The following is a 12,180-nucleotide window of genomic DNA, read 5'->3' as shown; positions in this document are numbered from 1 at the left end:
GTAATTATTTTAAGGCTGAGTCCACCTAGGGGAGACGCAGCACCACTTCAGATATTGGCCAATGTTATTTATCCGTGAGCAGGAATCGAAGTCGGGTCGCCGGGTTTGTGCGGTGAGTGGTTGTGGGATGCAGTGAGCAGTTATTGGTGCAGTAAGAGGTTATTGGTGCAGCCAGCAGTTATTGGTGCAGTAAGAGGTTATTGGTGCGGTGAGAGGATATTGGTGCGGTGAGCAGTTATTGGTGCGGTGAGCAGTTATTGGTGCGGTGAGAGGTTAATGGTGCGGTAAGAGGTTATTGGTGTGGTGAGCAGTTATTGGTGGAGTGAGAGGTTATTTGTGCAGTGAGAGGTTATTGGTGCGGTGAGATTTTATTGGTGCAGTGAGCGGTTATTGGCACGGTGAGCAGTTATTGGTGCGGTGAGAGGTTATTGGTGCGGTAAGAGGTTATTGGTGTGGTGAGCAGTTATTGGTGCAGTGAGAGGTTATTGGTGCGGTCAGAGGTTATTGGTGCGATGATATTTTATTGGTGCGGTGAGCGGTTATTGGTGCGATAAGCAGTTATCGGCGCGGTGAGAGGTTATTGGCGCGGTGAGCGGTTATTGGTGCGGTGAGCAGTTGGTTGCTCCGTGCGGGGCGCCGCCTGCCTGGGGCCGCACGGGAGATTAAACCAAAACCTGGCGAGGAGGCTCAGCCCTCGCGGGGCCGGGGGTAGCTGCCGGTTTTGGGTTTAGGGGAATCAAAACAAACGCAGCTTCTTCTCCCCCTCCCAAGTAGCCAGCCGTGTGTGTGGCGGGAAAACAAATTAATTGGTGAAATGTGGGGGGCCCCTGTCAAGACCACTTCTACAAAGTCTTCAGTTACTTTGTGTTCAGCACGCCTGCCCCCCTTCCTGCCCCCCCCCCCCCCGCTGTTCCTCCAACACCGTGAGCTGCCCACGAAGAATTCCATTACCGCGGTAATTCCCTGCAATCATTTAATAATCATCATAATCATCAGCAATCCTAATTTTGTTCTAAAAAGCGGGTCGCGACAAAACAATGTCTTTATACCATGTTGAAGTGTGAAAACGTGGCCTCGCCTTGCTCCATGAAGTTTGGTTTTACTGGCGGCATAATCAGAAGCAAATCAGTCCCCAGATTGCCGTCCCCACCACCGGGGCGCCGTCACGGTCTAATTGGCCGCTCGTTTCAGGCCCCGTCAATTACCTCTGAATGCGCGTCCCACCTCCCACTGAACGAGCGTCCCACCTCCCTCTGAACGAGCGTCCCACTGAACGAGCGTCCCACCTCCCACTGAACGAGCGTCCCACTGAACGAGCGTCCCACCTCCCACTGAACGAGCGTCCCACCTCCCACTGAACGAGCGTCCCACCTCCCTCTGAACGAGCGTCCCACCTCCCTCTGAACGAGCGTCCCACCTCCCACTGAACGAGCGTCCCACCTCCCTCTGAACGAGCGTCCCACTGAACGAGCGTCCCACCTCCCTCTGAACGAGCGTCCCACCTCCCTCTGAACGAACGTCCCACCTCCCACTGAACGAGCGTCCCACCTCCCTCTGAACGAGCGTCCCACCTCGTACTGAACGAGCGTCCCACCTCCAACTGAACGAGCGTCCCACCTCCCACTGAACGAGCATCCCACCTCCCTTTGAACGAGCGTCCCACTGAACGAGCGTCCCACCTCGTACTGAACGAGCGTCCCACCTCCAACTGAACGAGCGTCCCACCTCCCACTGAACGAACGTCCCACCTCCCACTGAACGAGCGTCCCACCTCCCACTGAACGAGCATCCCACCTCCCTTTGAACGAGCGTCCCACTGAACGAGCGTCCCACCTCCCTCTGAACGAGCGTCCCACTGAACGAGCGTCCCACCTCCCACTGAACGAGCGTCCCACCTCCCTCTGAACGAGCGTCCCACCTCCCTCTGAACGAGCGTCCCACCTCCCACTGAACGAGCGTCCCACCTCCCACTGAACGAGCGTCCCACCTCCCTCTGAACGAGCGTCCCACCTCCCTCTGAACGAGCGTCCCACCTCGTACTGAACGAGCGTCCCACCTCCCTCTGAACGAGCGTCCCACTGAACGAGCGTCCCACCTCCCTCTGAACGAGCGTCCCACCTCCCTCTGAACGAACGTCCCACCTCCCACTGAACGAGCGTCCCACCTCCCTCTGAACGAGCGTCCCACCTCGTACTGAACGAGCGTCCCACCTCCCACTGAACGAGCGTCCCACCTCCCTCTGAACGAGCGTCCCACCTCCTACTGAACGAGCGTCCCACCTCCTACTGAACGAGCGTCCCACCTCCCTCTGAACGAGCGTCTCACCTCCCTCTGAACGAGTGTCCCACTGAACGAGCGTCCCACCTCCCACTGAACGAGCGTCCCACCTCTCTCTGAATGAGCGTCCCACCTCCCACTGAACGAGCGTCCCACCTCCCACTGAACGAGCGTCCCACCTCCCACTGAACGAGCGTCCCACCTCCCTCTGAACGAGCGTCCCACCTCCCACTGAACGAGCGTCCCACCTCCCTCTGAACGAGCGTCCCACCTCCTACTGAACGAGCGTCCCACCTCCCTCTGAACGAGCGTCCCACCTCCCACTGAACGAGCGTCCCACCTCCCACTGAACGAGCGTCCCACCTCCCTCTGAACGAGCGTCCCACCTCCCACTGAACGAGCGTCCCACCTCCCACTGAACGAGCGTCCCACCTCCTACTGAACGAGCGTCCCACCTCCTACTGAACGAGCGTCCCACCTCCCTCTGAACGAGCGTCCCACCTCCCTCTGAACGAGCGTCCCACCTCCTACTGAACGAGCGTCCCACCTCCTACTGAACGAGCGTCCCACCTCCCTCTGAACGAGCGTCCCTCTGAACGAGCGTCTCACCTCCTACTGAACGAGCGTCCCACCTCCTACTGAACGAGCGTCCCACCTCCCACTGAACGAGCGTCCCACCTCCCACTGAACGAGCGTCCCACCTCCTACTGAACGAGCGTCCCACCTCCCTCTGAACGAGCGTCCCTCTGAACGAGCGTCCCACCTCCTACTGAACGAGCGTCCCACCTCCCACTGAACGAGCGTCCCACCTCCCACTGAACGAGCGTCCCACCTCCTACTGAACGAGCGTCCCACCTCCCACTGAACGAGCGTCCCACCTCCCACTGAACGAGCGTCCCACCTCCTACTGAACGAACACTCCGATGTCTGGGGGTCATTGGAATACGCAATGGGGAAGTGGAAAGCGTCAGTGTGTCGGCTATGTCGGTCCGACCGTTTGCCTGTAACAGGGGGTCACGATGAACACCGAAAAGATCATGAAATTTCACACGAAAGCTTGGGGCGCCCCGGTGGAGTGATGCTTTTTCCCTCGCCTGGTTCACAGGGTCCTGGGTTCGATCCCGGACCCTGACAATCCCTGTTGTATATTTGGAATTCGCTTGTTCTCTCTCTTTCCCCGCGGTGGCCACGTGGATTTTTCTCCGCGTCCCTCCGGTTTTCCCCTACACATTTAGAAACATGCTTGATGATGATGATGATGATGCTATCATCAGCCATTTCGATGAGCTATCATGTGTGGCCTGGTTGCCTCTGAATAAAGAGCTAGTAGACCAGTGGGCTATAGCTGGTAAATAAAATAGCAGGCGTAATATTGCTGGGAATGACTGTAACCCTGAGCGTATAGACAACAGACAAAGGCTTGGCCAAATCTCAGCAACACAAAACACGCGAGGACGGTCATCCCAGCCCTCTCGGCCCTCTCGGCGCGTCGCGACGGCGTCACTCCACTTGACGCGGCCTTCATCAACGTCCGTCATTCTGCTCCGCATGTAATCGCTCGATCGTGGAACGAAAAGAACAAATATACGTAAATACATATCATCGCAAACTTCCGCAGGACGAACGCACACGTTTGGCAAGCGCTACAGAAATCCACGCGTGCGCGCGGTTCGTCTGCCTGTTGTGTTTCCCAGCGCTCGTGTGTCACAACGGCGGACGCAAACTCGCAGACTATTCGAGATGCAGCGTCTCTTATTTATTTGGGGGGAGGGAGGGGATGGGTTGGGTGGTGGAGGGGTGCGGAGCAGAGGGGTTTGGGGGGAGGGGTCGTGGACGTGAGAGGAAGAAAAAAAAACACGAAAATCTGACGCCAGATTCCAGACGCGTTTACTCGCGCGCACCTCGCCGCTCGGATTCCCCGGCCGTGGCCGTGAAAGCGCCCGTTAGGCCCCGGAGCGGTCCACGTGCGTCGCGCGATGACGAGCCTCGGGGCGCCCGTCCGTGAGAGGAGCGACTCCTCCCTCGCCGCAGCCGGCATCGAGCGCGGTCGAGCTGGCGGTGCTCTGCTGCTGCTGCTGCTGCGGTGACGACGGCGGCGTCGGTGTGGACAGCGCGATATTTTATTGAGCGTGACGAGGCTCCACGGGACTAAAATAACACGCAAATGATTTCCAACCGCCCTGGTCGAGCACCGAATTTGCAGTCGAAACGTCGTGAGATTTGTATTGTTTTATATTTGTATTATTTTATTGTTTCCCTTCTACGTGACTTTACCGAAAGAGCCAATAATATGAATCCCTGCAGTCACGAAAGCTTTAAATCAAAACACCAACAACATCTACAACAACACCAACAACACCAACACCAACAACACCATCATCATCAACAACGCCATCATCAGCAACAACACCATTATCATCAACAACACCATCATCATCAACAACACCAACATTATCAACAACACCAACATCACCAACATGAGGTCAGATGGTTCCACTGAAAGACTCTTCAGAGATAAAAATGTACCGTGTTCAATTTAGGACTTTGACAGAGCGTACAATTTAGGCAGCAATAGCTCTATATTTGAGCAATTTTACTTTTCTTAAACAATCAATCCCGGACCATGAAATAAATTACTCTTATCGTGCGTGTGTTTTTAAACAGGAACTGATAATGTATCGCTGACCCATTAACTTTCCCATTATTGCCAAGATACTCCCACCAGAAAAATAGGAATAACCCTCTGATTTTATAAATTGCATTAAAATAAAAAAATATATAAAAAAATCGCACAAACGTCACGCGCGACGTGCGACGTTTGGCATGTCCATTTCCATCAACAGTCTTTCAAGGAGAGACTAAAATGGAAATGGCAATCTTAACAGCCATGATTACAGGCTGACACGGAAACAAATCGGTTGAGTGAGGTTTAATTTGTACGTGTGGCCGGTAGGGAGTGGTGGTGGTGGTTGGCCGGTAGGTGGGTGGGTGGGTGGTGGTGGCGACGGTGGTAGCCTGTGGGTGGCGGTGGTGACGGTGGCAGTGAGGAGCGGTAGTGTAGTGGTTAGTGCGCTGCGGTATGAACCCCGCGAACCGAGTTCGATTCCCGTTCATGGCCAGCGACACCAGCGCCGTGCCGGCCTTCATAGGTGCTACTCACTAACAGCACTTGCCCCAAAAGTCTGTTAAGGCTATATGGGGGATCTTTGTATCTTTGGTTTTCATTGGTGGCGACGGTGGCGGTGACGGTGGTGGTGACGGTGGCGGTGACGGTGATGGTGACGGTGGCGGTGGCGGTGATGGTGACGGTGGCGGTGGCGGTGATGGTGACGGTGATGGTGATGGTGACGGTGGAGGTGACGGTGGCGGTGATGGTGCGTGCGTGACGGCCTGCAGGTGTTTGGCGCAGAGCTCCCGCTGTGGCGACGACGGGTGGAGCGGATCGCCGTGCTAGCGGCGGCGGGGGGTCATCGGCGTGGGGGGCTCCACGCCCGGCTCCGGCCTCTGCTCCGCAAGTGGGACGCGGTGCAGGTGAGAGGCGAGTGGTGGCAGCACGTGCTCCACAATACGTGCTCCATAACGTTGGACGACTTTCGTAGTAAGGGACCACGTTGGTGTAGGTGCTCACACTGAATTTTGATATAGATGTATAATATTTTTTTTACATATTGACTTTCCCACAACAAACACACCACCTGGTGTTACCAAATTACAAAAAAAACAACAACAAATGACGTTCATGAATGTCCATCCGCTGCTGATGATTGGCAGCGTACGGTGCGAAAGAAGTTCAACGTGCATACATGATGATGAAAGTCAGAATATTTTCAGAATCTGTATTTATACTGGAAGAATCCGATGAGCCATAAAGCTCTTTTCTCACAGATGTCCAGTCAGTCGGTGTTAACGTCAATCCTGCCATTAACACTTGGATGAAGTTGTGAACGATATACACGGTAATTTAGCGGCAGGGCGGGCGGGCGGACGGGCGAGGTGGCGGCTCTTTGCTGCTGCACAGCGCCGTGACGGGTTTGGCACGGACGGTGACAGCAGCCACGTGGCATGGGGGCACGGGCTGCACCGAGAGCGAGCGCCGCAAGGTGACCCCGCCTCCAGAGCCCCAAATTCCGCACCGCTACATCTCGACAAAAACAAAACTCAAATCCGCTGACGCTAGAGACGCGGGCCGGGACGGGCTTGAAGGTCCTCGCAGCCCCACGCACGGCAAGGGGAGCCCGCCGCCTGCCTGCCAAGACGGTCGCAGAACCCCGTGTCGCTCCACTGCTGGATGAGGACCTCCTCTCGTGACTCTTTCGGCCAACTTCTCCGCCCTGCTCGGCAGCGCGGGTTGGCGAAGGCGGGGAGCGTAGAAGTACAGGACTACAATTGATATTGCTGCGCTGCCATCGGCCGACCACCAAGTAGCACAGCACCGCGGCTGGCCGTATGTGTGTGTGTGTGCGCTTGTGTACGTGTGTGCGAATGTGCGCGCATAGTGTAGCAGCGGTTAGCGCGCTACGCTACGCTACGAACCTGGCGACCCGGGTTCGATTCCCGCTCACGGCCAACGCCCAGTGACGATTATCTGAACCGGTCCCGGGCCTCCCCTAGGTCGACTCGGCCTCAAATGAGTACCCGGTGCGGTGTGTAAAACATCGCCACTGTGGGAGACAAAGGCGACCAGGCGTGGCGCCACCCACCCCCCCCCCACCAGCACTTTCCCCGCCCACTGAAGGCCATACGGGGGATCTTTGTCTTTGCACGCAACGCGCGACCGCGTGCCCCTGCGCGTCCCTACGCGCGCGCACGGGCGCCCTCGCCGCGTTTGGCATGCGCCCGCGCGCGCCTCGCCGGTGCCTCGGAGCTCAGCTGGACTCCCGGCTGGGCAGACCCCGGGGCGACAGCTGCTGCCGGCGGAGAGGGCCCCGGGGTTCACGGGCGGAGAGCGTGCGGGGGAATTCTAAAACCGCGCCGCTGTACAACCCCCACCCCCCGGCCCCACAGGGAGCGCCGTTTCGCACGCGCGTCGTGAATATTCGATACGGAGAGAAGGATCTTGGGAGTAGGAGTGGAAGAGGCGGGTTAAGGAATGGAGACAATGAGGAGCGTGGGGGGGTGGGGGGTCACACGCCAGATGAGTGCCGCTGCTGTTCATTGCCAAGGAAATTAAGTGCAATGTCAAGGTGTTTATTGTAACTGTAATTTTTATTTGAGCAGGTAAGGCCCACTGAGGTGTCTAGCTCTTCTTCAGAAGCGGCTAGGCTATCACAAGTTACAGCTCAACGAAATGGTTCATCCCATTAAGAGGGTCCGCGTTTGGTTGAAGGGAAAAGTGTATAGTGTAGTGTATAGTATAGTGTATACTGTAGTGTATAGTGTAGTGAATAGTGCAGTGTATCGTAGTGTATAGTGTAGTGTATAGTGCAGTGTATAGTGCAGTGTATAGTGCAATGTATAGTAGTGCATAGTAGTGTATAGTGTAGTGTATAGTGTAGTGTATAGTGTGGTGTATAGTGTGGTGTATAGTGTAGTGTATACTGTGGTGTATAATGCAGTGTATAGTAGTGTATAATGTAGTGTATAGTGTAGTGTATACTGTAGTGTGTAGTGCAGTGTATAGTAGTGTATAGTGTAGTGTATAGTCGTGTATAGTGCAGTATATAGTGTAGTGTATACTGTGGTGTATAGTGCAGTGTATAGTGCGGTGTATAGTGTAGTGTATAGTGCAGTGTATAGTGCAATGTATAGTAGTGTATTGTGTAGTGTATAGTCGTGTATAGTGTAGTGTATAGTGTAGTGTAGTGTATAACGTAGTGTATAGTGTAGTGTATAGTAGTGTATAGTGTAGTGTGTAGTGTATAGTGTAGTGTATAGTGTAGTGTGTAGTAGTGTATAGTGTAGTGTATAGTGTAGTGTGTAGTGTAGTGTATAGTAGTGTATAGTGTAGTGTATAGTGTAGTGTATAGTGTAGTGTGTAGTGTATAGTGTAGTGTTTAGTGTAGTGTTTAGTGTAGTGTATAGTGTAGTTTATAGTAGTGTATAGTGTAGAGTATAACGTAGTGTATAGTGTAGTGTGTAGTAGTGTATAGTGTAGTGTATAGTGTAGTGTATAACGTAATGTATAGTGTAGTGTATAGTGTAGTGTATAGTGTAGTGTATAGTGTAGTGTGTAGTAGTGTATAGTGTAGTGTATAACGTAGTGTATAGGGTAGTGTATAGTGCAGTGTGTAGTGTATAGTGTAGTGTATAGTAGTGTAGTGTGTAGTGTAGTGTTTAACGTAGTGTATAGTGTAGTGTATAGTGTAGTGTATAGCAGTGTATAGTGTAGTGTATAGTGTAGTGTAGTAGTGTATAGTGTAGTGTATAGTAGTGTATAGTGTAGTTTATAGTGTAGTGTAGTGTGTAGTGTATAGTGTAGTGTTTAGTGTAGTGTTTAGTGTAGTGTATAGTAGTGTATAGTGTAGAGTATAACGTAGTGTATAGTGTAGTGTGTAGTAATGTATAGTGTAGTGTATAACGTAGTGTATAGGGTAGTGTATAGTATTGTGTGTAGTAGTGTATAGTGTAGTGTATAACGTTGTGTATAGTGTAGTGTATAGTGTAGTGTATAGTGTAGTGTATAGTGTCGTGTGTAGTAGTGTATAGTGTAGTGTATAACGTAGTGTATAGTGTAGTGTATAGTGTTGTGTATAGTGTAGTGTAAAGTACAAGACGTTGGTGAGGCCCGTGCTGTTGTATGGTGCCGAGTGCTGTTGGGGCACAATGAAGAGGGCGGACCAAGCGATGTCAGTCACAGAGATGAGGATATGAGATGAGGGTGGGGGTTAACACGGAAGGACAGGGTGAGAAATGAAGAAGTGAGAAATGAAGACTCAAGGTGATAAAAATCACAGAGAAGTTGAGAGAGAATTGGCTCTGGCGTGGTTCGGTCATGTGGAGAGGCAGCAGGGAAAGTGTGTGTGGGTCAGAAGGTGCAAGCGATGCTTGTGGAAGGAAAGAGATCGAGAGGAAGGCAGACAAAGAGGTGGGGCGATCTGGTGCGGGAAGAAAGATGGCGCCGGACAGGGCAGTGTGGAGAAGGTTGACAAAGACAGCAGACCCCACACGCGTGGAACGAGTAGGAGAATGGTCTAAACGAGTGATGTTGATTCCAAATAAGGAGGGGAAAACTGGAGGACCCAGACCAAAATCCACGCGATCACGAGGAGAACATGGGAATTCCAAATATATGCTTCTTGGCGAGATCAGCAAAGCATGGTGGTTCACGTGTGGTGAGCACTTTGTGCGTAACGAGTGCGACCTCGCAATAATAAATTCGTTTGGCAACCCGGCAGCGCAATGCAGCCCGGCGAGCACCGGACGGACACGGGCTGAGCTCGCAGTACCCGTCACAACGCGCGCCAGAGATGGTTGTGCACGCTGCAGCCTGGTAACGTCCCGTAGAGCAGGGACGCTTCCATAAGAATGAGCAAACGGGCGAGCAAACGAATCTGCGACCGAGTGAACCGAATGAGCAATTAAACGAATAAACTGACCGCCCCCCGCCCCCCGCCCCCCGCCCCGCCCCCACGGCAGGCGTTGCTGGAGGACACGTGCTCCCCGTGGGAAGGCGGCGGCTCGCCGGCCATCCGGGCCTTGGTGGGCGCCGACGCGGCCGCTCTGCTCGCTCGCCTGGGCATCGCCGTGCGCCACCTGCGCCGCTGGCTCCTCCACGCCGAGCAGCTGCTGCTGCACGCCGCGGCCGCCGGCGACGGAGACCTCGCCCGCGACCTGGACGCTCACGTCGGCCGCTTCAAGGTACGCGCGCGTGGGCGGGCGGGCGGGCGGGCGGGCGACCGCGGCCGCCGCCGGGCCCCGACACGTCGCGTTTGCCCCAATAGCCTCAAGGCTACGAGGGGGACCTTTGTCTCCGTTGCGCCGGTCTCCACCGGCGCCGGCACCGTGGTTAACCTCGCTCCACCCGCGGCCACCACCGCACCGCCCCACGCGGGCCGTTGCGCGTGCGAGAAACGAGTAACCAGTGCCGATCGTCTGTCTTGCAAATGGTCATCACCATTCGTGTTACTGAATGGTGGTGATGTTTTCATCGTTGTTACTGTCATGAGCGTCACCGTCTCATCCACGATCTTTCTTCGTCTTTCCGGCTGATTTTACTCGGGAACAAGTCCCACGTTTAGTTCACTTGTTTCTCGAGCTGATTCACGCCATCATTTCACACATCATTTAATCTGAAGTAGCGGATGATTGCAATGATGGTGATGACGATGGGAATGATGGTGGTGACGATGGGAATGATGGTGATGAGGTTGGCGATGATGAGGACAATGATGGCGATGATTATAGCTATACAATGATGACAGTGATTGAAACAATAACAACAATAACACAAACGAAGCAACTCTGAGCCCGCACAAATCTCGCGAAAGCGGACAAATTGCCGCCCCATCACGAAGCGAGAGGCGCAGAGTGACCCAGGATGGTGACGGCCGGCAACGGCGGCCAAAGCTTTCCAAACAATTCGGCGGCGTCTAACGCGTCCATGGCAACACTCCCCATCACCCGTCGCCACATCGCCCGCCGCCATGACACACATCACCCGTCGCCACGACGCCCATCGCCACGTCACCCGTTGCCACGTCGCCCGTCGCCACGACGCCCGTCGCCACGACGCCCGTCGCCATGACGCCCGTCGCCACGGCGCCCGTCGCTACGTCACCACGACGCCCGTCGCCACGACGCCCGTCGCCACGTCACCCGTTGCCACGTCGCACGTCGCCATGGCGCCCGTCGCTACGTCGCCCGTCGCCACGACGCCCGTCGCCACGACGCCCGTCGCCACGACGCCCGTTGCCACGACGCCCGTCGCCACGTCACCCGTCGCCACGACGCCCCGCGCGCCTCACCGCTCTGAATCAGAATCTTTTTTTGTCCTGGAGGAATCCGATGAGCTATGAGGCTCTTTTTTTCACAGATGTCCAGCAGGTGCAGATCAGAAAGTTACACAATGCAAAAGAAATTATAGGAGTGCAAAGTATAGGAAGGGTAAGAAAATCACTGCAAATAAATAAAAATAGACAAAGCATGTAAGTTCTAATTGCACACACAGGAGCCCCTCAATAAAATTGACATTTAACTGGGCTGTCCGTCCGGCGCATAGAGCTATCGATGGTCAGGATCAAAGTCGCAGATCACATTTGCAAATTGCGGGCGTACTGCAACGCGCGGACAGCTGAGCGCCAGGCCGCGCTTCCTCCGGCACTCGACCCCTGGGAGCCGCGAGCTCGCGATCGCGTAGTCCCCCCCCCGCGCCCGGGACGTGTAATTGAAGGTGCTGGATTGCGGAAAGCGAACGAGGCGGCTAACGAAGTGGCGCTCCTCCTAACGAAGGCATCGGACTGCGCCGGGCGGCAGCCCCGCGCTTCTCGCTTTTAAGGCCGAGGACGGAGGCACGAACCAATTTTCATCGAGTAATTGTCGGCGCGTTTCTGAAGTGCCGCATCCGAGATTATTGGCGGCGTGCGAAATGAGCGGCGGCGGTCCGCGCCCCCCCCACCCCCCCCCCCCGTTCGCAGCGCCCGTCACTCGCTCGAGCCGGCCCCGTCTTTCCCGAGCGTCCGCGTCCCACCGCGGAGGCGTGCCGCGTGCGTCCGTTACGTTTACATCCCCGGGAGTACCGCGGTGCCGATCGTGCGCGCGTGGCGGGAGGCGAGGGGTGAGGTTTGTTCCGCGGTAAGACGCCACGTGCCGGCGTGTCGTCGGCCCTCGAGTGCTGTCCGATGTCTGCGGCGCTTAACCACGTGGCGGGTGTCGAGCGTGCGGAGGGCCCGAGAGAACGCAGGCGACAGTGCCACCACCTGCGGCTTTACTGAACGAGGCCGACCACCTGGAACGACGTGACGATAA

At 55.3% G+C, this 12,180-nt stretch overlaps 1 protein-coding gene across 2 annotated transcripts in view; it reads left to right on the top strand.

The window, feature by feature from the left end:
* LOC116947702 (uncharacterized) overlaps positions 1-12,180 on the top strand; it is a 109,196-nt gene that overhangs the window by 78,633 nt on the left and 18,383 nt on the right. For both annotated transcript variants that reach the window (XM_032963714.2, XM_032963712.2), the window contains exons 12-13: positions 5,674-5,808; positions 9,853-10,074. In XM_032963714.2, coding sequence (XP_032819605.2) covers positions 5,674-5,808; positions 9,853-10,074 — 357 coding nt within the window. The remainder of the gene's footprint in view (positions 1-5,673; positions 5,809-9,852; positions 10,075-12,180) is intronic.

Source organism: Petromyzon marinus, chromosome 31 (assembly GCF_048934315.1).
Source record: "Petromyzon marinus isolate PM22_M1 ecotype Great Lakes invasive population chromosome 31, UKy_Petmar_22M1.pri1.0, whole genome shotgun sequence".
NCBI lineage: Eukaryota > Metazoa > Chordata > Hyperoartia > Petromyzontiformes > Petromyzontidae > Petromyzon > Petromyzon marinus.
This window is presented reverse-complemented; position numbering and strand designations above follow the sequence as displayed.